At 32.2% G+C, this 23,613-nt stretch overlaps 4 protein-coding genes and 1 long non-coding RNA gene across 11 annotated transcripts in view; 2 read left to right on the forward strand and 3 right to left on the reverse strand.

Annotated features, from left to right (window-relative positions):
• Window positions 1–3,194, forward strand: part of LOC105111111 (uncharacterized) — a 5,260-nt gene extending 2,066 nt beyond the window's left edge. The window contains exon 2 of the long non-coding RNA XR_839569.1: window positions 3,145–3,194. This is a non-coding gene — a long non-coding RNA (uncharacterized LOC105111111). The remainder of the gene's footprint in view (window positions 1–3,144) is intronic.
• A 1,879-nt stretch (window positions 3,195–5,073) lies between these two features.
• On the forward strand, window positions 5,074–9,897 carry LOC105111113 (pentatricopeptide (PPR) repeat protein). Of its 7 annotated transcripts, XM_011006373.1 has the most exons (5): window positions 5,074–7,658; window positions 7,784–7,931; window positions 8,168–8,226; window positions 8,483–8,624; window positions 9,325–9,897. In XM_011006373.1, the coding sequence occupies exon 1, from the start codon at window positions 5,183–5,185 to the stop codon at window positions 7,193–7,195; it is 2,013 nt and encodes a 670-aa protein (XP_011004675.1). In that variant the 5' UTR covers window positions 5,074–5,182; the 3' UTR covers window positions 7,196–7,658; window positions 7,784–7,931; window positions 8,168–8,226; window positions 8,483–8,624; window positions 9,325–9,897. The 7 variants fall into 7 exon arrangements, with proteins under 7 accessions (XP_011004675.1, XP_011004674.1, XP_011004677.1 ...); XM_011006372.1 differs by lacking the exons at window positions 8,483–8,624; window positions 9,325–9,897 and having other exon boundaries at window positions 8,168–8,384; XM_011006375.1 differs by lacking the exons at window positions 8,483–8,624; window positions 9,325–9,897 and having other exon boundaries at window positions 5,074–7,515; window positions 7,608–7,658; window positions 7,784–8,384.
• Window positions 9,898–10,769: 872 nt separating this feature from the next.
• On the reverse strand, window positions 10,770–14,595 carry LOC105111114 (mRNA-decapping enzyme-like protein). The gene is made up of 8 exons (XM_011006379.1): window positions 14,273–14,595; window positions 14,151–14,191; window positions 14,009–14,058; window positions 13,767–13,911; window positions 13,524–13,580; window positions 12,787–12,910; window positions 11,400–11,873; window positions 10,770–11,124 (listed from the first exon to the last, which is right to left on the reverse strand). Exons 1-8 carry the CDS (start codon window positions 14,429–14,431, stop codon window positions 11,065–11,067), a joined length of 1,110 nt encoding a protein of 369 aa, XP_011004681.1. The 5' UTR covers window positions 14,432–14,595; the 3' UTR covers window positions 10,770–11,064.
• A 1,162-nt stretch (window positions 14,596–15,757) lies between these two features.
• Window positions 15,758–16,939, reverse strand: LOC105111116 (casparian strip membrane protein 3). The gene is made up of 4 exons (XM_011006381.1): window positions 16,621–16,939; window positions 16,341–16,464; window positions 15,962–16,248; window positions 15,758–15,877 (listed from the first exon to the last, which is right to left on the reverse strand). Exons 1-3 carry the CDS (start codon window positions 16,872–16,874, stop codon window positions 16,033–16,035), a joined length of 594 nt encoding a protein of 197 aa, XP_011004683.1. The 5' UTR covers window positions 16,875–16,939; the 3' UTR covers window positions 15,758–15,877; window positions 15,962–16,032.
• Window positions 16,940–19,762: 2,823 nt separating this feature from the next.
• Window positions 19,763–20,818, reverse strand: LOC105111115 (casparian strip membrane protein 2). Its single transcript, XM_011006380.1, has 3 exons — window positions 20,489–20,818; window positions 20,173–20,296; window positions 19,763–20,072 (listed from the first exon to the last, which is right to left on the reverse strand). Exons 1-3 carry the CDS (start codon window positions 20,746–20,748, stop codon window positions 19,857–19,859), a joined length of 600 nt encoding a protein of 199 aa, XP_011004682.1. The 5' UTR covers window positions 20,749–20,818; the 3' UTR covers window positions 19,763–19,856.
• Between the last annotated feature and the right edge of the window lie 2,795 nt (window positions 20,819–23,613).

Genomic DNA, 23,613 nt, shown 5'->3' on the forward strand with positions numbered 1-23,613 from the left:
CTACTACTAGTATTATTAGTATTATTATTGCTACTATTATTATTGTTGTTGTTATTGTTACTAATGTTATTGTTTATAATTTGTACAATTAACCTCCCTGTGGTTCGACCCCGGTCTTGCCAGGTTATTTATTACTTCGACACTCCTGCACTTAGGAGAAGACATTAATCTTTTAGTCGTGTCACTATGCACATCTTGCATGGCGAGGAAAGAAATGAAGGAAAAAAAAAAAAGGGCGAAGGGTTTACCTAGAACAATGGCGACGCTGACGACAACTGATGGCAGGGGTGGTGGTTGCTTGGGGGGCACGGTGGTGACAACGCCTATGTTTTTCTTCTTTCTCTTTCTTCTCTATTTTTTGTTCTCTTTTGTGCTTCCTTTTCTTGTTTTTTTTTTCTTTTGGTCTTTCTCTTCTCTTATCTACTCTCTTCTCTCCCTTTTACTGCCCCACTTTTTTTATGCCTCTTCTCTGCCTCTATATTTATAGGCAGAGAAGGGCGGTAAAATGGTTAGGGTAACCACTGTGCTGCTGCCATAGAATCGCCTTAGGATGCATCCCCTCTTCTTCCACCATGTGGCAAGCAAGTGGGGAGTTTTGTCGGTGTTTTTATGGTGGTTTCAAAGAAAAAAGGAACGGGCAAAGTAGGGAAGAAAATTTTTCTTCATCCCCTATTCTCTGCGCGTTCAGGGGAGGAAGAAGACATATGGTACCCTTTAAATTGACACCATTTTTGCTTCTTTGTTTTTTTTATTTGAAATTTATAAAACAGTGTCATTTTTCTCAAAACACATTGTTTCATTTAAGTGGGAATTGGCGCCAAAACTCGTCAGATTCAAAATCAAGCCTTTAATTTGCACACTTTTTGCATTTTGGTCTTTGGTTTTGAATTTATTTAATTAAGTCCCTAATTGGCCATCAAACTTCAATATTTGTGCAATGAAGCCCCTGATTTGACCAAATTAACTCTTAAAAATTATAATTTGACCCTAGAATTTTAATTTCTTTTAATTAAAACCTAAATTAGCTCCAAAACTGATTTTCTTGCAATTAAAACCTCCATATATTCAATTAAACCTTTAATAAAATTTAATTGAATCCATAAACATCTGATTTTGTCATTTTCTTTCTTAAATTAATTTTTTTTGTCAACAGTGCTCTTATCAGTCAACAAAATACTATTAAATTTTAATGTTTATATTTTTGAACCTCCTTAACCAATTTTTAACCATTTTCTAAGCACTCTAGCTTCCCATTTGCACTGCTCTTATTTTTTTTATTTCTTTCAAACATATATATATATATATATATATATATTTGTATTTTCTTTTTTGTGCGAGGGCCCAAAAATGAGTTATGACAATGTTGGTAATAAAAAACTTAGAGACTAAATAAAATGATCTATAGTAATCCATAGTATTTTGTGAGGAAAGATATAGTGTTTTCACCACATGATTTAGTTTTTCTGTTAATAAAAAGTAAAAAAAAAATTACAAAGCTAAATTATCTACTAACTAAATATTAAAAAAATATAATTGAAAAATATAATTTTGAAAAGAAAACCTCATGAGGAAATTCGTTATAGTAATTGATAATGTTTTGTGAGTAAAACTACAATGCTTTCCCTGATAAAATAAACAAAAACAATTATAGAAAAAAATATTTAGATAAATATTATAGTAATTTGTAGTGTTTTATGAGAAAAACAATAATTTTTTTCTATATAATTTATTTTTATTGTAATTATAATTCTTAACCAAACAAAAAAAATCAATGAAGTTGATTTTGAACAAAATCCTGAAAAACAAAATCATGTGGGAAAACATTACAACAATTCATGGTGTTTTAAAGAAAGCAAACTATAAAACTAAATTCTCAATCAGTTCAATATTAAAAAATATTGACAGAGATAATTTTAGAAAAAAAATATAACAAGAAAACACAAAAAAATGAAAAAGAAAAAAAACCATGTTAGAAACACCATAGCAATTCACAGTGTTTTGTGATGAAGGCTACAATGCATTCCCCTATGATTTAGCTTTATTTGTAGTAACTTGTAATTGTAATTATTAACTAGCTTAATATTAAAAAAAAATTGATAGAGATAAATTTTTAAAAAATCATAAGAAAAAAACTATATGAAGGCACACTATAACAATCTACAGTGTTTTGTGAGTAAAGGCATAGTGCTTTCCCACATATGATTAAACTTTCTTATAAAGTTAGATTTTAACTAGCTCAATATTAAAAAAATAAAATTAACAAAGATAATTTTGAAAAAAAATACAAAAAAAAGAAAATAAAAAAACTAAAAAAAAACCAAGTGAGAGAAAATTGTATCAATCCATAGTGTTTTATTAAGAAAGTCATAGTGTTTTACCCATATGATTTAGCCTTAGTATTTACTTGTAATTGTAATTCTTAACTAGCTTGATATTTAAAAAATAAAATTGACAAAGATAATTTTAGAAAAAATAAAAAACCCATGTGGAAAAAAACAATGTAGCAATCCATAGCAATTTAAGAGGAAAGCTATAGTGCTTTCCTCATATATTGTAATTATAATTCTTAATCAGCTCAATATTAAAAATAAAATAAAAAAAGATAACTTTGGAGAAAATCATAAGAAAAAAAACATATGGATAAACACTATAGAAATTAATAATGTTTCAAAGAAAAAAAATTACAAAACTAAATTTTTAATTAGCTCAATATTAAAAATATAAAATCAACAAATATAGTTTTAAAAAATAAAAAATCAACTAGAAAAATCATGTGGGAAAACGCCGTAGCAATCTACATTATTTTAAAGGAAAAAATTTGCAAAGTAAAATTTTTAACCAACTCAATATTAAAAAAGTACAATTAACAAAGATAAATTTAGGGGAAAAAACCATAAAAAAATAGGAAAGTACTGTAGAAAAAAAGAAGAAAGTAATACACTGTGAGTGAAAAAAAAAAGTAATATAATGTGGATTACTATTGTAATCTCTAGTGTGATGGGTGTGGGTGAACAATGATTTCCCCACACCCTTTAGCGTTATGAACGAGATGGCACGTCGCGTGCTGCCACAGACTTATAAAATAAATGTAATTGATAGTATTATAATTATGAATCAGCGTTATATAACTAATAGAAACTAAAGGTATGATGGAGCCATTATTTCATGACGAAAAAAAAAGTTGTGTTGGTGATCAAAACATTAGAGACTAAACAAAATAATTTGTAGCAATACACCGTATTTTGCAACGAAAGATATAGTACTTTTGCCACATGATTTATCTTTTATGTTAATAATAAGGAAAAAAATACAAAGCTAAATTCTCTACCAACTTAATATTAAAAAAAAAATTCAACAAAGATAATTTGGAAAGGAAAAAAAACCACGAGGAAAAACATTGTAGCAATTGACAATATTTTGTGAGGAAAACTATAGTAGTTTTTCCAATAACATCGACACAAATATTTTTTGAAAAAATCATAAAAAAGATTATTTTGAGAAATATTGTAGCAATCCATAATATTTTGTGAAGAAACAAACAACGTTTTTCCCATATGATTTAGTTTTATTGTAATTATAATTCTTAACCAACTTAATATTAAAAAAAATCAATGAAGATAATTTTGAAAAAAATCATGTGGGAAAACACTGAAACAATTCTCAGTGTTTTTTTTTTAATTACAAAGTTAAATTCTCAATCAGCTCAATATTAAAAAAAAAATCAACAAAGACAATTTAAAAAAAAACACAAAAAATAAGGGAAAAAACCATATTGAAAATACTATAACAATTCACAATGTTTTGTGATGAAAGCTACAGTGCTTCCCCAATTGATTTAGCTTTATTTGTAATGATTTATAATTATAATTTTCAACCAGCTCAATATTAAAAAAAATAAAATTAACAAAGATAATTTTAAAAAAATCATAAGAAAAAAGTATATAAAGAGACATCGTAGCAGTCCACAGTGTTTTATGTGGAAAGCTACAATGTTTTCCCCATATAATTAACCTTTATTACAAAGTTAAATTATAATCAGCTCAATACTAAAAAAATAAAATTGATAAAGATAATTTTAAAAAATATTATAAAAAATGAAAACACAAAAGAAACTAAAAAAAACCATTTGAGAAAAAACTGTATCAATTCATTGTGTTTTGTGAGGAAAGTTGCATTGTTTTCCCTACATGATTTAGCCTTACTTGTATTTACTTGTAATCATAATTGTTAACCAGTTTAATATTTAAAAAATAAAATTAAAAAAGATAATTTAAAAAAAAATATAAAAACTATGTGAGAAAAAATACTGTAGAAATCCACAGTAATTTGTGAGGAAAGCTATAGTGCTTTTTTCTATATCATAACTATAATTCTTAACTAACTCAATATTAAAAAATAAAATAAAAAGAATAATTTTAGAGAAAATCATAAAAAAACAAAAAACATTATATGAATAAACACTATAGTAATCAGTAATGTTTAAAAGAAAAAAAATTTACAAAACTAAATTATCAATCAGTTCAATATTAAAAAAATAAAATCAACAAATATAATTTTAAAAAATATAAAAAATTTTTTGTGGAAAAACACCACAGCAATCTACAGTATTTTAAAGAAAAAAATATAAATAAAATTTTTAACCAGCTCAATATTAAAAAAATAAAATCAATAATTTTTTTTTTAAAAAGAGAAAATATTGTAAAAAAAGGAGAAGCAATACAATATAAGTGAAAAAAAAATGTAAAAAAAAAAGAAAGGAAAAAGTAATACACTGTATATTATTGTGCACTGTAAGTGGATAAACAGTAAATTTCTTATATTTTTTAGCTTTATGTATAATAAAAGAAAAATATAGCAAATTTGTGTCCACTTTACCATCAAGCTCTAAACTTTTATAGAATAATATGATATTTATTTTTATATTTTAAAAAAATTTATAAAAATTTAAAATTAATTTTTTTAATTTTTTAAAACTATTTTAATATATTAATATTAAAAATAATTTTAATATAATTTCAACTTAAAAAAACTTTATAAATCAATCAAAATATACTCTCATACACGCTATTAATCCTTTAGTAACTCGGCTACTTCGACGACCACCACCATGCCTTCGCGTAAACTTCACCATCAAACTTTTTTCTCCTACAAAACCCTTGGTTTCCTATATTAGAGTCTGTTAATGGCTATAGCTGTTAGAAGAATTGGAGGAGAAAAAAGTTGGTTTTGTCACCTCTACCGTTTTTTCTCTACAAGCACAGAGAACGCTGCCTCCTCTATTTCTGATATTGAAGGAGAGTTCAAAAGCCTTTGCTCTGCAGGACGCATAAAAGAAGCCTTTAAGACATACAATGCAGAAATATGGACGGACCAACATCTATTCTCTTATCTCATCCAATCTTTCATACCCAAAAAGTCCCTCTTGATAGCATTACAACTCCATTCTTTAGCTATCACTTCTGGGTATTACTTCAAAGACAAGTTTGTCAGAAATCACCTGCTGAACATGTACTTTAAAATGGGAAAAATACAAGAAGCTATAGCATTCTTTAATGCAATGCCTATGAGAAACATTATGTCTCATAACATTTTGATAAATGGTCATGTGCAACATGGTGATTTGGAGACTGCGATTAAGGTGTTTGATGAAATGCCTGAAAGAAACGTTGCTACGTGGAATGCAATGGTTTCTGGGTTGATCCAGTTTGAATTTAACGAAAATGGGTTGTTTCTGTTTAGAGAAATGCATGAGTTGGGGTTTTTGGCTGACGAGTTCACTTTAGGTAGTGTACTTAGAGGTTGTGCAGGTCTGAGAGCTTCATATGCAGGAAAGCAGGTTCATGCCTTTGTGTTGAAACATGGGTATGAATTCAATTTGGTTGTTGGGAGTTCTTTGGCTCATATGTATATGAAAAGCGGTAGCTTGGGAGAAGGAGAGAAAGTTATCAAAGCTATGCCGATGCGTAATGTAGTTGCTTGGAATACACTTATTGCAGGTAATGCTCAAAATGGTCACTTTGAGGGAGTTTTGGATTCGTATAATATAATGAAAATGTCTGGCCTCAGGCCAGATAAGATTACGTTGGTGAGTGTAATTAGTTCTTGTGCTGAACTGGCAACTCTTTTTCAGGGTCAACAGATTCATGCTGAAGCGATCAAAGCTGGAGCTAATTCTGCTGTTGCAGTGCTTAGTTCATTGATCAGTATGTATTCTAAGTGTGGGTGTTTGGAAGATTCAATGAAAGCTTTGTTGGACTGTGAACATCCGGATGCTGTTCTGTGGAGCTCGATGATTGCTGCTTATGGATTTCATGGACGAGGAGAGGAAGCTGTTCATTTATTTGAGCAGATGGAGCAAGAAGGTGTGGAGGTAAATGATGTTACTTTCTTAAGCTTGCTTTATGCTTGTAGTCATAACGGATTGAAGGAAAAAGCGATGGGATTTTTCAAGTTGATGGTAGAGAAATATGGATTGAAGCCTAGACTGGAACATTACACTTGTGTGGTTGATCTACTTGGTAGGTCGGGATGTTTGGATGAAGCAGAGGCCATGATAAGATCGATGCCTCTTGAAGCAGATGTTGTGATTTGGAAAACTTTGTTATCTGCATGTAGAATCCACAGAAATGCAGCCATGGCAACAAGGACTGCTGAAGAAATTCTTAGGCTTAATCCTCAGGATTCAGCAACTTATGTCCTCCTGTCAAACATTCATGCTTCTGCTAAGAGGTGGAAGGATGTCTCCAAAGTAAGGACAACAATGAGAGATAGGAAAGTTAAGAAGGAACCAGGAGTAAGCTGGTTGGAAGTAAAGAATCGGGTTTTCCAGTTCTCTATGGGTGACAAATCTCACCCAATGTCAGAGGAGATTGATTTATATTTGAAAGAACTAATGGAGGAGATGAAGTTGCGGGGTTATGTGCCAGATACTGCCACTGTTTTTCATGATACGGACAGTGAAGAGAGAGAAAATAGCTTGGTCAACCACAGTGAGAAGTTGGCTATTGCTTTCGGTTTAATGAACATTCCACCTGGTTCGCCAATAAGAGTAATGAAGAACTTGCGTATCTGCAGTGACTGTCATGTTGCTATCAAGCTCATATCCGACATCAATAACAGAGAAATTATTGTTAGAGATACTAGCAGATTTCACCATTTCAAACATGGGAAATGTTCTTGTGGAGATTACTGGTAATAGACAGTGCTAATGTGGTGGTGACATCATCATTGCTCGGATCTGTGAGAACTAAAACTTGTTATGCTTAAAGAGACATTTGTTCCATCATAGTGTTGCCCCTTTTGTTTCATGGGTTGATGTTATTCAGAGTTATTCCAGTTCTCATATCACTAGATCCGCTGTTCTCATTTACTTGACTGGGAAGCCTCAAGTTTTTGTATGGACTTGCAGGTCAGGTAGCGATCTTGTTGCATACGGCCTCATTCATTTCCGAATTTGTTGGATGATATCCTTTTTTACCAAGCTTATTAGCTTTAGTTGAGGACCAACTTGTCCAGGTTGTTCTATGTTTCAACGCCATTCCTTTGGTTTCCATTTTGTGGATGACGACATACTTGTCAAGAAGTGAAGCAGCTTTCTTAACCTGCAGATATAAAGGAGCACTCGAGTTTTCTTTGAACTTTTTTGTTTCCTCATCTACGGAAGTATATACATGGATGTAGTATTTATTTTGCATGCAGAAAACAGAAAAAAACTTGAAAAATGCTGGATAGTTCTCATTGTCTCTATAAGAATTTGGATGATGGATTATCTTCTGTACAATAGGTCCACATGGTGCCAAAAATGCCCTTGGAAAACGGTGAAAGATGTATAATATGAACAACGTCAGCTTCTGTTCCTCTGAGTTGGTGTGGACACCTTGTACTTCTCCCTTCTTTCCCAGCAATGGATGTTAATGTGGCAAGCCATGCTGGTAATAACTTTTCATGCCTATAAAACTTCAGGTCAAATTACATGTTGTGGTGAACGCATTGAGATTGATTGTGAAGACAGCAATAGCAAAGAACAGTGTGCCCCCACGTTTAAAAGCAATGTTAAAACAAATTCTTACAGAAACAATAATTAGGTTATGCATAGATAGCTGACTGGATCTCAGTATATCATAGAATCTTGATTTGGCAGACTTCTTTATTTTATTGTCTTTTCCAGGACGTGTATTACTGCTTCACAAGTTGGGTTTACCACCTTGTTTCCCTGTGACAGAAATGGTAGACCATGTGTTACTTGTGTAAATGGTTGAATAATTTTGCTGTGCTACTTTTCTTTTTTAGAAAGATTTGATTGACTACATACTGGTAATTACGATGAGTTGAGAAAGCTAAATTTTTATGAAACTGGTTATCCACTTCTATCGCTTCTTCTTTTTTTTTTTTTTAAATAAGAAAAAGGAAGCAAAAGTGGAGATAAGGAAACAAAATTAAGGTTCATACTATTGTTCATGGTATTTCTCCTCTTGGTGCACAGATTCCTCAAAATAAGTCACCATCAAACTGTATAACTTTAAATTTGATTGATGATGAAGTCGAAGGCTTGATGGACACGGCAGGATGCAGGGAGAGAAACCAAGGATACAGCGATGTTGGTGCATAATTTGCATCGAAGAAAGGTAAAGGAGTATATCACATGTTATTCTTTTGCACCTCTTTCTGTCAACCTAGGCTCTTCTTCTATCCCTTGTGTATTCTGTGTATCATCTTTATCAGTTTTGTTCTTCCCCACGGCTTCATTTGCTATGAAAATGTATTAAAATTTAAATTTCAGCCTGAAAATCCCTAGATCCTTCTGTTTGAAGAGTAGCTTTTTTGCCTCTGATACTAGGCCATAAAGTTCATCAAATATGTCACTGGCTCTTTGGGAGGTAAGAATAGTGAAAGTAGTGAGAATATAAAAAGAGATTATAATTTTTTCCCCGTTATTTGGACCTTTGAAAATTAGAGGAAGGAGGAATTATTGAAAATTTTCTCCTGTCAGTATTGAAAACAAACCAAAATAATAAGAAAAATTGTAAATCCATTCAATGATGTGGCCGAATTTCCTTCCCCGTTCTCCCCTCTTCTGGAGATGGTTTTGCTGTTGGACGGGCCAGGAAGGAAACATTTCCTCCATTGTTGATTGTGCCTTCCATTTGCTTTTCCCCCAAGGAGAAAATCAGGTTCCATGCACATTTTATCTCCATCTCAATTTCTCCCCTCCCAAACTCTCTTGAGCATGCGACAGTCAGCACTGAATTTTTCTGATGTCAAATTGTGAGTGGATTCCATAACAGTAATGATGTTTCTCTTGTTCTTTTTTCGAATGTCATTCAGGAGTGCTTTCTGATGTTTTTCAAACAACATGCCAATAAAACTTGCTTTGCATGGGAGAGTTATGGGCAGCCAGGGAGAGTTGCGGGGTGAAGAGCCCTACGCGTGTAATTAACTATTTAGCTATACCTGACAAGCACGATGATAAATGGGGATTTTCTCAAGTTACTGTTCCCCATTCCTCATTCCCCGATAACAGAAGGCAGATGGGCAAAAAGCGGCTTCGATGTAATCTTGGTGTTCTGCGTGACTGCGGATGACATGATGAAATAGCGGATTAGTTCTTCAGGATACACGAGGGAGGGATCTTTATCCAGTAAATGTTGCTGTCTAATCCTAAAAGCATATGATCATGGCTGTGTGTTGACTGGATGGATTTGGAATCGAGCTGCACCCCACTACCCACTAGAAGTGGAAACTGATAAAAAGCGTTGTCTGATACAATTGTTGCGCGATTGGCGATCAATGCATTTTCATGGCTGCAAATTGGTGGATTTGTATGGCCGCCTGGAAGCGTTTGTAAGTGGTCTGAACTGATGAGAGGTCGCCGCTTTCAGTTGCCAGTAGAATCCTAAAGCAATCATCAACCAATGTTATACACTTCTCTTTCGTTCCAAGAGCTGGATAGATGAAAACCTTATGATCTGTCTGAGGCTCTGTCCATCACAATTTTAGCTGGCAAAGGAAATGGAATGTGAAGCATGGCAGATCAAATAATCCGAGCTTAGAGATTTTATTGCAGTGAACTAATTTCAAATCACCTTCAACAACTTGACCATATTGTAGATTTTATATATACAAGGGATGTAATTACACATGTAAAAATAATTGTTTTATGCATTTTCTCGAGCTAATGTTACTTGATATTTTACTATTTATCTTTATTTTCGTTTTCATTCTCTCAATTATTATCTGATATTCGTCACTCGTGATACCCCCTTCCTCGTCTCTTTATCAAATGAGGGACTGGAAAATCAACCTTCAAGGTTAAGAAAATGGAGTTTCTTTTATACTATCATGTCTTTAACAAAAAATCTGTATGACTTAACCTACAGTTTCTTCGTTATCACTCCTTTTACAGATGCAAGCCTTAAATAGTGATTTTGCCAATGGAAAGCAATAAAATAATAAAAAAAAACAAACCACTGGAAGTGATTTTTCATACGCGTGAATTATAAACAAAATTCTGCATCCCAAAAGAGTTCATGATTGTTCTTGCTTCTGTGTTCTTTTTTTTTTTAAATAAAATCCTGGACTGATAGTTTAAAGATTTTGCAAAAACATGTTATCCATTGATTAAAGCATTATATTATTAAATCAAAAATAGTTAATTCAAGTAGTTGGATGCTTATTCCTTTTAAATAAGATGCTGTTCCTTTTAAATAAAATTTTAAGTTTAATCGATGTCCAATGAATTTTCAAGATTTAGAAAAAATATAATCAAGAAATTTTAATCAAACCTAACTAGTGTGGAAGTAAGAAACTTAATTTCTCACATTTAGTCCTTGGGTTATTACTAAACAATAATACATAAACAGCAGTGTCCTAAATCACATGCTCAACCTCTGAGGCTGCTTCTCTATGCCTACTGTTACAGCACTACATTGAACCAACCAATAGCGACATCCATCTGACCAAGAGCTATACCCCGCATTATTTCAGCTGTACAGAGAACTCATGCTACAACCATTCTGTACCTGAGACATCTGTCAAAAGGGAAAGTCATCATGTCCCTTCAACACCTCATGGATGGTGGTGCACCTTCAGCAGTGCTTGATGGAACATGTCGATGAATTGATCATCCTGGCATCAGAACAAATCAGCAAATCAGTGATCTTGTTGCAGATGCTCACCTCTATTTTCTTTTCTTTTTTCTCTAAAGGAGAGTCAATGATTTCAAAATCGCTGAGCATACAAGCAAAGTAGCACCTTTTTTTTTTTTTTAATCTTATCTTATTTATTTATTTACACAAGGCTGTAGTTCTACCCTGTACAGATATTAAAAATACAATCTAGCATTGAATAAGCAAGCAAATGACATGAAGGGAGATGCAAGGATAGGAACAAAAATCAAGTACCTGAGCAAGCATTAGAAGTGCATCACGGACTTCGTCTCTGCTAATAAGAGGTGGAGTAGCAGTAGAGCTAGGAGTAAGAGATGGTGGTGGTGCAGGAGGTGGGAAGGGTTGAAGCATTGGGGTGCCGTATGGTCGTTGCAGATTTAGGGGAGGTTGAAGTGAAGGAGGAGCACTAGGCAGTGGCGAGGAGAGAGGGGGCGCCATCAATGCAGATGAGGAAGAAGGGGGCGTGAAGAATGATGAGGGCTTCACAAGATTAGTGACATGACCGCCACTGCTGATTGGATTGGGAGTGCCATGGACGCTTTTTGAGGTGTTTAAAGATGAAAGAGGAAGAGATGGTATTTGTGGAACTGGTGCAGAAGGCATAACCACATTAGGTGTATGGGAGGATAACAGAATGGTGGGAGAAGGCTGATATTGCTGTCTTGAATTTGTTACAGTAGAAGCAGTACTTCCAATATTCATGGCAGTCTGGAAGAATAATGTTCAAAAACTTCTTAGGCATATAAAAAATAAAGGGTAGGGTAGAGAAAATTTTACAAAATCAGAAAATAAAAGCATAAAAGCAAGCAAGTGGGTTTGTCGGCTTAATTAAAAAAGATTGGAAGCTTCCAAAATATATTTGTTCCAGAAATATCATTTCAGCAAAATCATAACATGGCTTAGTCAGCTATCTCAATTTTTTTCCCTAGTCTGAGTTAGGGTGACCAAAATTATTATAACTCCTACATAATTATCTTTCTTTTTCTAGACAAGGCTGTACCCAAAGATCAGTTTTTATTAAGCAACAGCATCACTTCTGCAAGAGGTTGCTGCAGTGCCTGGTGTCATTACTTGGCACCATATTCAATCCCGGAGTCCATGGAACCAATGATGGGACGCAACAATTAATATGCTTCCTATTTTCTGAGAAAATCAAATCAAGTCCTTAAAATTACATCTAGAAGCATCAGATGCAGCATTCATTCCTGACTAGGGTACATGTTTTGAGGAAAACAGATAAAGATATGTATGTTTATATAAAGAAACATGAACATTGGTTCTAAATTAGTGCTAAACAACAACAACAACAACAACAACAACAACAATACTATGATTCTGACAGCAACAGAAACTCCATCAACAAAATGGGATCACAAATTAGGCAATAGACAATAATGCAAGTGTATTTTCAGGCATTGGATCGATATTTTTCAGTAGGAAAACATACAATCTTGAAATAAGCCAACCATGTACAGCATCTAGCTTATAAATGTCATCCTAAATGACACAAATGGCAGAATTTACAAATATATAATTGGAGAAAAAGTATAAAATCTGAATAGCAGCTTTCTTGTACATGAAAATTGACTCTTAAGTATAAGCAATGGAATAAGGCACTTACACTAAAAAAGTTCTCAAATGAAGAATCTTCAGCACTATCATTGGCAGCAGAGGCAGTTGATGAAGGTTCCAAGGCACCTTCAAACACTGACATATTTGGGACTGCTTCAAGATCCTCAAATTCACTAAGTAATACACAGTTTGTGCAAGCAGTAAGTAAGGTGCAGTACTACAAAACTCAATTTTATCAATCAACGAAAGTAAACATCAAATTGATGATGCAGCATCTGCAATTACACAAATGTAGTTATATTGAGATTTTTAAATTCCAGAGGAAAAATATGCAAATGTACCCATGAGGACAAAACAAACTGAGAAGATATCAGGTAAGTGATCAAGGAGATACACTACTGTTTATATTCATAGAAGAAAATTTTCTATACACAAGCTTGAGGTGTAAAGTTAAAGTAAATGAAAATATCATTTCCTTATTTTACCAACACACAATATTTCTTCATTATTAAAAAAAAATGAAAAGATATCAAGGAAGTAATCATGTCTTCTTCTTTTTTTTTTCTTTTTTTTTTGTTCATAATCAACTATGTTAAGATTGCAATTACCAATTCCAATCAATTCAGGGTTGATTCTTAGTTGAGCTGAATTAAAGGAAAAATTATTCCCATAGAAATGACCGTTCTAACAGCGGTCAGCAGGTCATGCATGTAATTCAAATGAATCAATCATACAACTTATCCAATTACTAATTCTAGATAACTCAATTATAAGAGAACAAAATACCTTTTGCCTGAAGCTACTTTTGGCATTGCAGGAACCTTAGAGTAAGCATTAAGTATCCTGTAAAAAATAATCAAACTCTAATTATTAGATCCAACAAGCTACTAATAATGCAAACACCCAATCATGCACTCACAACCCAAGCTCTAAAGCTTGTCAAGGAATTCATAATATTTAAATCTTAAGTTAAACATAAAACAAAATCTACCTAAATAGTTTTTTCAAGTAAAATTAAATATTATATACCTAGTAAAGAGGTTGGCAACATCCTCACATTCTCGAGGATTGTAAAACCAAATACCATTAACTTCTTGAGATGCATTCCGATACAACAAATAAGGTGCTTGAACTTCATACTCGAAATCCCCTAGCAAATTCTCCACCAAGTTTTCTGTTGACAAAAATGAAAACCAAAAAGATTAAAAAAATTCGCTCCACTAACTCATCAACAACAGCCAAAATGCTCATCAAAATAAACAAACTGAAACCTGTGTTTCGCCGGTTCATTACAATAAACTGAAACCGCGGTTGTGTATTCCTAAATAATAATAATAATAATAACAAAATGAATTAATATAGTAATCACAAAACTTCTAACAAAAAGGAATTATTAAAAAAAGAATACCGTACCTCTTGACTACAAAGAGAGATCCTTCAACATCCTTGCGGCTCTGAAATCAGAAATAATTAAATGAAAAGAGAAAACAAAAAATCAAGCATTTGAAACTAGTAAGAAGTAAGCAAGTACATACCCACTGATTGGTTTCGATATTGAAAGCGTAGAAAGTGACATGCGCTGCTGTGATTAGAATCTCTTCGATAAAAGCATCCATTCGCTGGAGCACAGTGAGATTGAGCATCTTGGTGCTCTGCTGATCCAGATGCGGCATCAATTTCCCTGTCTGTGACATTTCCTTCAAACAAACCCTAATTGAAACGATCAGATTTTCCTTCGATTATCCCGGGAAAAGTTGCTCTAGTTTTCTAACAGTGAGAGAGAGGAGGAGATGCTTGTGTAGCCGTCTTGACAGTGAAGAAAAGAGAGAGGAAGATGCACTCTACTGTCTGTCTAGTTTGTTTTTGCTGCTAATGTCTTGTCTTGAGTGACGCTGTATATATATTTTTTGCAGAGTTGAATTACAAAACTAGCCTTAAGGGATTGGGCTGTTTGCTTCATCCCTGGCTGGGTTGCTAGGAAATATGTGGGGTAGGAGGGTGAGTTACATAAAAGACGCTAAGTGATGTGAGTATCTATAATCGTAAATATTTTAATAAAATCTAATGTTTTTAATAAAATCTAATGTTTTTAATCCTTTTCAATGTGAAAAAAAAATGAATTTTAAATAAAAATTAATTTTTAAAAATACTATAAATTCTCAAAATACTTATATTATATTTTTAAAAAAGATTCTTAAAGAAATAAAATGAAAGTAACAAGGTAATACTAGAAACAACATAATTTAAATTTTATCTCTTCTAAATATATAAATTCAATTTATTTATTAATTGAATTCAAATTAAACCTAAAGTCAAGAACTGATTCCAAACACTTTAATCACCTTATAAGTTAAGGCCTCATTTTTTTTTTTTAAAAAAAAACCCTACTTGTAAGTTAAGGCATAATGAAAAAAGGTTCCTTTTTTAATTTTGAATCTTAGTAGAAACGTTGTACACAAACATGCGATGGTTTATGAAGGGTATTTGGTGTGTCTTTTAAGGAAGTTACAGGATCGAATGGAGGTTGTTCAAAAATATAGTTGTAATTATTTTTTAAAATATTTTTATTTAAAAAATATTAAAATAATATTTTTTTATTTTTAAAATAAATATATTAAAATATCAAAACATTTCAAAAAAATAATAATTTAAAATAAAAATATTTAATTTTTTAAAAAATATTTTTGAAATATAAAAATAAACGTGCATTTAGATATCTCAAAAACATGGCTGCATGATTGTGTGATTTGCCCTTGGTCATGGCTCAAAGATCATGGTTGGGATTTCTACCGGTGGTGGTGAAATCCCTCAATGAGTGAGTTTGGATTTTGCCTCATGAATATGCTAGTTCAATAAAACTCTAGTGGTTGGATATTGCTTGGGAAACAAGATGACATGCTTCCTTAATTCGTAATTGAGTTTGATCTCTATTGAAATCTTGTGTTTTTGTTCCATGTTTCTCGGTGCTTTTGACATTACGTAACATTTTAATGAAATTGTCAAATGATGATGTTGTCTCATGACACAGAACAGAATGATCTTTGTCATTTCAGATTGTCCCAATACAATAAAAAGTTCATACACTTTCATCAAATATCCAGAAAATAAAAAAAAAAAAAAGAGAAAAAAAAATTTCATCAAATATCCAGAAAAAAAAAAAAAAAAAAAGAGAAAAAAAAAAAGGTTCATCGGTCAATCATCATCGTGATCATAACAAGCCACCGGTCAATCATCATCGTGATCATAACAAGCCAGAAGCAAAATCAAGAAAACAGGATCAGTAGCTCTTGATCTGTCAACGCTTTCGGAGAGCTAAAGCAGAAATCACAATTAAAAACAAGAGCAAAACAGCTGCAATGAAGGATGCCACCACAGCCCCGCTGGCTTTCCGGCAAAAATCACCAAATTGTTGGCAGATAGCAAGCCAATTTGCACTTGAGTTTCCATTGTGAGCTAAGTAGACTATGGCTGCAGCAGCCGCTGCGGCAGCCGTGTTTAGAGTTAGGGCGACCTGTAAGCACAGAGAAATATAGTTTTTCATGTCAACATCTGAAAGGAAAACAAAAAACGATAATATTTTATTTAACAGGTGTAAGAAATTACAGTGTCCAAAATAATGAGGAGAAGCCTAGGTCCAGTAGCGTGTGGACGAACAATGGCCACAATGGAGAACGGAAGGGAAAGGACTAGATAGCCAGAAACTATTGCCATTGCAATCACATGGAACCTGCAGTCATTAACAATTGGTTTCAATGATTTGAGCTCAATGCTTCGATACTGCGTAACATCAAATTCATGGCAAAAAACTGTGATGTGGTATCTAACAACGGTAAGCAGATGTTAATCTTGGCACGAGTTAAGGATAAACAAAAGATTAACGTACTGAAAGGTGGGAAGATCATCATAGCTTGCTTGGAACTGGAAGAACTGAGTGAAGAAGGGAAGGGTCTGTTCACTAGTTCCCATGGCGGCAGCGGCAGCTAGAGCAGTCACCACAGCACCTAACCTCAGAACGAGGTCGAAGATAGCAAGCCCCTTCTTGTATCCTCCATTTACATGGGTGGAAGCTGCTATCAGGGGTGCTGTTCCTTTAGCAGCAGCGCTTGTATCAGCAGGAATATCAACTCTAGCAGACATTTTAGCTTGAAGGGCAAGAGAAGAGAGGTTTCAACCTTGTGATGAGAATGGCTAAACCGGATATAGACTCAAAAGCTTGTGATGAGAATGGCTAAACTGGATATAGACTCGAAAGCTTGTGATGGAATAGGCTGTGCAGTGTAGGGCCTTATATATGGAGAGCTAGAGGAGTTGGTTTGTACCATGGGAAATTATCTTAAACAGTAATTTGTTTGCAGGAATAAGGAGTTGTTGCTAACCATTTCCATTTTAGTTAAAGCTTGCTTTTTTATCACTTTTGATTTAAAATCAGAAGAAAGCAGAGGAACAGAAATTGGTTGGTCTCCGGCTCAAGGCAGCAAGTTGACCAAATAATATCAACTGCTCAATTAGTACTTAGTAAAGACTTTCCCCATATAATTTTCTTATTAAACACGTTCTGTACCTTTTGACCACGTTAAGTATTAAGTATTAAGCTAAAATGTGTGGTGGAAAACATTGATTCCCACCTTTTTAGTAATCCACAATTTTATTTTATGTTGCATTTTAACCCTGTTTTGTTATTGATTTTTTAATTTAATTTTTATATAATATATTTATGGGGATTTAAAGTTGATAATTTATTTTAATTTTTTTATATAATTATCATGATATTAAAAAAATATCTCAATATCATATTGGTATTAAATATCATAGCATCATGATATAATTATTTTTTAAAAAGTTTAGTTAAATAAAAAATAATTAAAAAAAAACTAAGTTATTAAACTTTGTAAAGTCAATGACTTAGTTTACGTGTATGGTGAGGTAATTCTGGTTGCTGCGGTTTTCGAGTTTAGCGGAGTATTTTTTTTCTAATTATTATTATTATTAACAAAAAATTTAAAGGGTATAGGGGAAACTATTATTAACTCATACTTATTGCATTATGAATTATAATAGTACTTTATAATGTTTTGTTTTTTTTTAAAAAAATTACAATGTTTTTTTCTTTCAAATTTATTTTTATCTATTTTATCTTTCAATGATTGAAAATTAAGTTTTATAATTTACTTATTTTTATTTTATCTTTTTATAGAGTTAAAGTGGTTTGTATGTTTATTAGGATAACCTAAATTACCCTATTTTATGGATTTGATAAAATGGTTTTTTAATTAAACTTTACTTTGCTATCATTTTTTTTCTCTTACATGGTTAAAAAAATTCTTTTAAAAAAATTATATTATTAAACTTTATAAAATTTATAAACTTATTCATCTATTTATGTAATTCTTTATAAATAAAAAACACTTGAGCTCACTTGCTTAATTTTTTTTTAACAAGTCATTCATTAAAGGTTTTTTTAAATAAAGTAGATGATTCATTAAAATAATTCTGGTCAATATTAGTGACTAGAAAATTGAGATTAGGTTTTGAATTTTTAAAATTTATTTGTCTACATGTTTTCATCTAAATATACTAAGGATAAAAACATTTTAGAGATATTAATAATCCTATTTCCAATCTAAAATGCCTTCTAATAAATCTAAAAACCTAAAATCTAAAATTAAATTGAATAAAAAAATATTTTGAATTCTTATCTATTTTTTCTTGCATTTTTAAAGGTTAATAATTCTATTTTCAATCCTAAAATACTTTGTAGCTCGTTCAAAAATCCAAAATTAAATTGAATAAAAAAATTTTGAATTTTAATATACTCTTTTCTTGCATGTTTAAAGGTTAATAACCTTATTTTCAATTTTAAAATATTTTCTAGCCAATCCAAAAATTTAAAATTTAAAATTAAACTGAATAAAAAAATATTTTAAATTCTAGTCTATTATTTTCTTGTATATTTAAAGGTTATTTATTTTATTTTCAATGTTTTTAAAAACTCAAAAATCAAATTAAATAATTTTAATCTATTTGTTCTTGCATGTTTGAAGTTCAATACCACCTGCGTCGAACTTTCATTTTAAAGACAAAACTATTGATTTCAAAGACAAAATTATTGATATCAAAATTGTTCTTTTTTATGGCTGGAAAGTGATCCAAGCAATTTCTCTTCTTCTTTTTCTGGTAACTTTATTGCTTCTTTCTCAACCTACATGGATTGAAACATCAGAAAAATAAAATTTAAAATCAAAACACAAATACATAAAGCTACAGGGATTAAATATATATAATTTTTTTTAAAAAAAAATAGAGAATAAAATGTAATTATCAGCATAAAAAAACATTATTCCTTAGACAGTATGCTGAGAGAAATACTATCGTGTGGAATTGAGAAACGCGATGCTGTCATAATTTATTAGTGTAATCCTCACCTAATTAATTTTTTATATATAGAAGATTCATAAATTTATCGAAAAGGCCATTTTAATCTTTCATGATACTCGAGATAAACGTTGTGTTGGTGGTTTAAGATTATAATTATGAGGGTTAAATGTTACTTGGATTATGATTTTCTCACCTCTGTCACGTCACGGATGTTCAATATCTCACTAAGCTGTTTTAATAAGACAATTATATTTCAATAACTGAATTAAAAGAATCATATTTAAGATATGTTACGGAATTGGAGGTGAGATCAGAGCTGGACAGGAGTTACTCATCTCGCTGTGCTGAGCATGGTTATATATTTAGCATTTCTGTTTATGCAGAGGGACAGGTCGACGATGATCCATGTTCTTGGTTAGATATTGAAGTCATTTCATTTATTTGCTTTCTTTGACCTTGTGTCTTCAAGTGTTATGTAATTTGTATAATTTTTATAATAAGCAATGATGTTTGAGCTGTTGAGCAGAAAGTATCCTTTGAAAAACAATATATTGATCAAACCTTGCTGCAGCCATGAAGATAACACCAATCTGGTACAGGTAGGAGGCGTACAGTCTGATTTAAGCCAAGATTCAACCAAGTGACACTACACAAATGATTAATCTCATGATTACACAATAACAACGTTGACAATGATAATAAATTAACAATATGAACACCAAACAAGCTCTGCTCTTTCTTCTCTTAATGCCTTCGCAGAGCGAAAGCTGACAGCACAAGCAAAAACACGAAGATGACAACGGTGATGAACGATGCCACCACAGCTCCACTATTTTTCCGGCAGAAATCACCATACTGTAGGCAGATAGCAAGCCAATTTGTGCTCGAGTTGCCATTGTGGGCCAAGTAGACTATGGCAGCGGCTGCAGCACCAGCAGCAGTGTTTAGAGACAGTGCCACCTGCGAGAAAAGGGTAGAGATTTTTCTTGTTAAAATGAGTTGAGGATTTGAGATTTCACTGTGAGATGTTGATTTCACAGCAATAAGAGAGCTTACGTACAGTGTCCAAAATAATGAGCAGGAGCCTTGGTCCAGCAGCATGCGGGCGGACAATAGCCACAATGGAGAATGGAAGTGAAAGGACAAGGTAGCCACCAACTATTGCCATTGCAATGACGAAAAACCTGCAACCATAGATGCCTTAGTTAGAGATCTCCATGCCTTCTAAATGTGTTACCATGTTGATTTCATGCTACGTTTTGTAACTAGCATTATGCCAAAAGGAGACGGTTTTATGTGTAAGAATTCTAAGCGAATTACGCTAAAATTATATTATCCCCTAGCTACTATTTAAAGTAAGAGGTGAAAGCACATACTGAAAAGTGGGAAGATCATCATAGCTAGCTTGGAACTGGAAGGATTGAGTGAAGAATGGAAGAGTTTCATCACTAGTCCCCATGGAAGCGGCAGCTGCTAGAGCAGTCACTATAGCAGCCAGCCTAAGAATCAAGTCGAATATGGCGATTCCCTTCTTGTATCCTCCGTTTTCATTCATGGGAGCAGCTATGAGAGGTGCTTTTCCTTTAGAAACAGAGCTTGACTCTGGCATATCAATTTCTGTTGACCCCTTCATCATTTTTTTTAATCTTTTTAGAGAGTGGAGGACTGGTCAAGTTTGTGATATGAGAAATTAGTGGGTGAGAGACTCGAAGCTGTTGTGATGGAAATGGCTGGATGAATGAACCTTATATAGAGAACTACATAAGAGTTAACCAGAAAAAGTCTATACCTAAAACTAAGAGGAGTTTGTTGCTAACTATATTTCACTTGATCAGGCTCTATAAGAAAGCAAGTAGAATGGTGATGCATGAGCATAGACATCAAGATTAGGTAGTTCTTCTTAAAAAAATTTAAGTCAACCGAACAAATAACACTGACAGCTGATCAATTAACACTTCTTGATTAAAAATGATGGGATCTCCAAGTCATTTGTGTTTGTCAAAGATCTTGATAATCAGCGGTAGCCATAGCGATACTAGAGTCTTTTTTTAATTTGACACTTGTTGTGATATCCTGAGCTATGCCCTGGTTTATTTACATTGAAAAGATGAGAAGAAATGGGGATCTATAAAATACCATAACATAAATTTGAATTAAATACTTAATCTGCCATGACTAATATATAATTTCTTTAAATCACCCAGCCAAACCACACATGCAGCAACCTTTTCATTTGAAGGTACAGATCTTTGCCACCCGCTTCAGATCATTGTTCTTTTTGCCATACCAGGTTATGCAAAAAGCAGGTTAAGATTAGCGTTGTGGTGGTAGGTCAAATTATGGGCCACTTTTGCTGTAAATTCGGTCATCGTTTTGCCAATAATGCCGTGAGCCATGCAGGCCAATGCCCGTGCATGGTTTGGTGACGTGAATCTGAAACTATTATTCATCTATATTTATTGCATTGTAAATTACAATAATAATTTATAGTGTATTTTTTTTCTCTTTATTTTATCTTTTAATATTATATGATTGAAAATTGAATTTATTATTTATTTATTTTAATTTTTTCTTTTTATAAGATTAAAGTGGTTTGCATATTTATTTGGGTAATTCAAAATGTCCTAATTTATGAATTTGGTAGTGTCTTTTTTTAAAAAAAAATTAAACTTTGTTTTGTTATCATTTTTTTTATATAATTAAAAAGATTGTTTCAAAAAAATTATATTATTAAAGTTTATTAAATTCATATAGCTATGCACAAGTTTAACTATTATAGTAGTTCTTTTTTTAAAAAATAAACCTTAGGCTTGCTTGCCTATATTTTTTTAACAAGTCATTTGATAAAGGTTTTTTAAATAGAGTAGATGAAGCATAGTCCATTGAAACAATTTTGCTCAACACTACTGACTAGAAAATGAGATTTAGGTTTTGAAATTTCAAAATTTAATTTTTTACATGTTTTTATTTAAATATACCATGAAAAAAACATTGTAGGGATATCATAACCCTATTTCCAATTCTAAAACATCTTCTAGTCAATCTAAAAATTTAAAATCAAATTAAATAAAAAAATATTTTGAATTATAATCTACTTTTTTCTTATAGTTTTGAAAGTTAATAAACCTATTTTCAATCCTAAAACACTTTGTAGTCAGCCTTAAAATCTAAGATTAAACTTTTTTTTTTTTTTGAATTGTGATATACTTCTTTATTGCATGTTTAAAGGTTAGTAACCTTATTTTCAGTCCTAAAACTTATTTTCAATCCTAAAAAATCTTCTAATCAGTCTAAAAACCCAAAATTAAACTGAATAAAAAAATATTTTGAATTATGATATACCTTTTTCTTACATTATTACCAAAAAATAGGTGAAAACCAATAAAATTACTCGACATACATAATTCCATCTCTAATTTTGTTATCATGTACCAACAAACCATTTTTGTCGGCAATACAATCGGTATATACCAACGGAAGTATTCTGTAGGTATATATACTTTCGTTCGTATATACCGATCGTATTGCCAACGGATTATATATATTTTTGAAAAGTTGCAATGGTGTGATGATGTGAATTTTTTTCAGATGATTTTATCGATGGAATAACCAAGGGATTCAAACCAGGATCTCTATACAGTAACGTGGCATAGTCACCGGAGGATTTATCAACGAGTATACCGATGGAACATTTATGTCAGTGATTCCATCGGTGCAAGCCAATATATACCCACTCTGCCGGCTCTCTCTTCCTCTATTTTTTCCTTCTTCCTCGTCCTAACTTTCCCCTCCCAAACTACAGCCAACCACCTATCTCAACTATCTTCCTCTTCTCAACACAAGCATTCAAGTTTCTTATACTTTTGTTCGTGGCCATAACATCCATTCTCCGTATAATTTATTGTGGATTTTATTATTTTTTTATATATAAATCTATCCTTTTTGGTTTTAACATTTAAATGTCAATTTTTTTTTTTTTTATTTTTTTAGTATATGTATTTTTTTAATATATGTCCTTGTTTGATTGTTATTTGTCAAAGAAACTTGTAGTATGAATGTATAATTTTGTAGTTGGTTAACATATGTAGTTGTGTATAACATGTGGGCATTCCCATTACAAACCCAGAATTGGTAGGAAAAGAGTCTTGGGGTATATAAAAAATTTAGATACTTCCCGATCATACTTAGACTGCAAAGGTTATTCATGTTACCAAGGACTGCTAAGTACATGACATGACACCAATCACATCATGCAATTAATGGAGTGATGGTGCATCCTTCTGACGGCGAAGCATGGAAACACTTTAACATTGTGCATCCTCACTTTTCAATTGAATCAAGGAATGTGCATCTTTGGTTATATATAAACAAATTATATCCATTCCGGTTATTTGCTGCTTTTTATTTTTGTTAGCTAGTCATATTAACCGTTTATAACTTGCCATCAAGGATGTGTATAAGGCTGGAGTTCATGTTTTTATCTATGATCATATCAAGTCTG

Source organism: Populus euphratica, unplaced genomic scaffold (genome assembly GCF_000495115.2).
Source record: "Populus euphratica unplaced genomic scaffold, PopEup_1.0 scaffold275.1, whole genome shotgun sequence".
NCBI classification, from domain to species: domain Eukaryota; kingdom Viridiplantae; phylum Streptophyta; class Magnoliopsida; order Malpighiales; family Salicaceae; genus Populus; species Populus euphratica.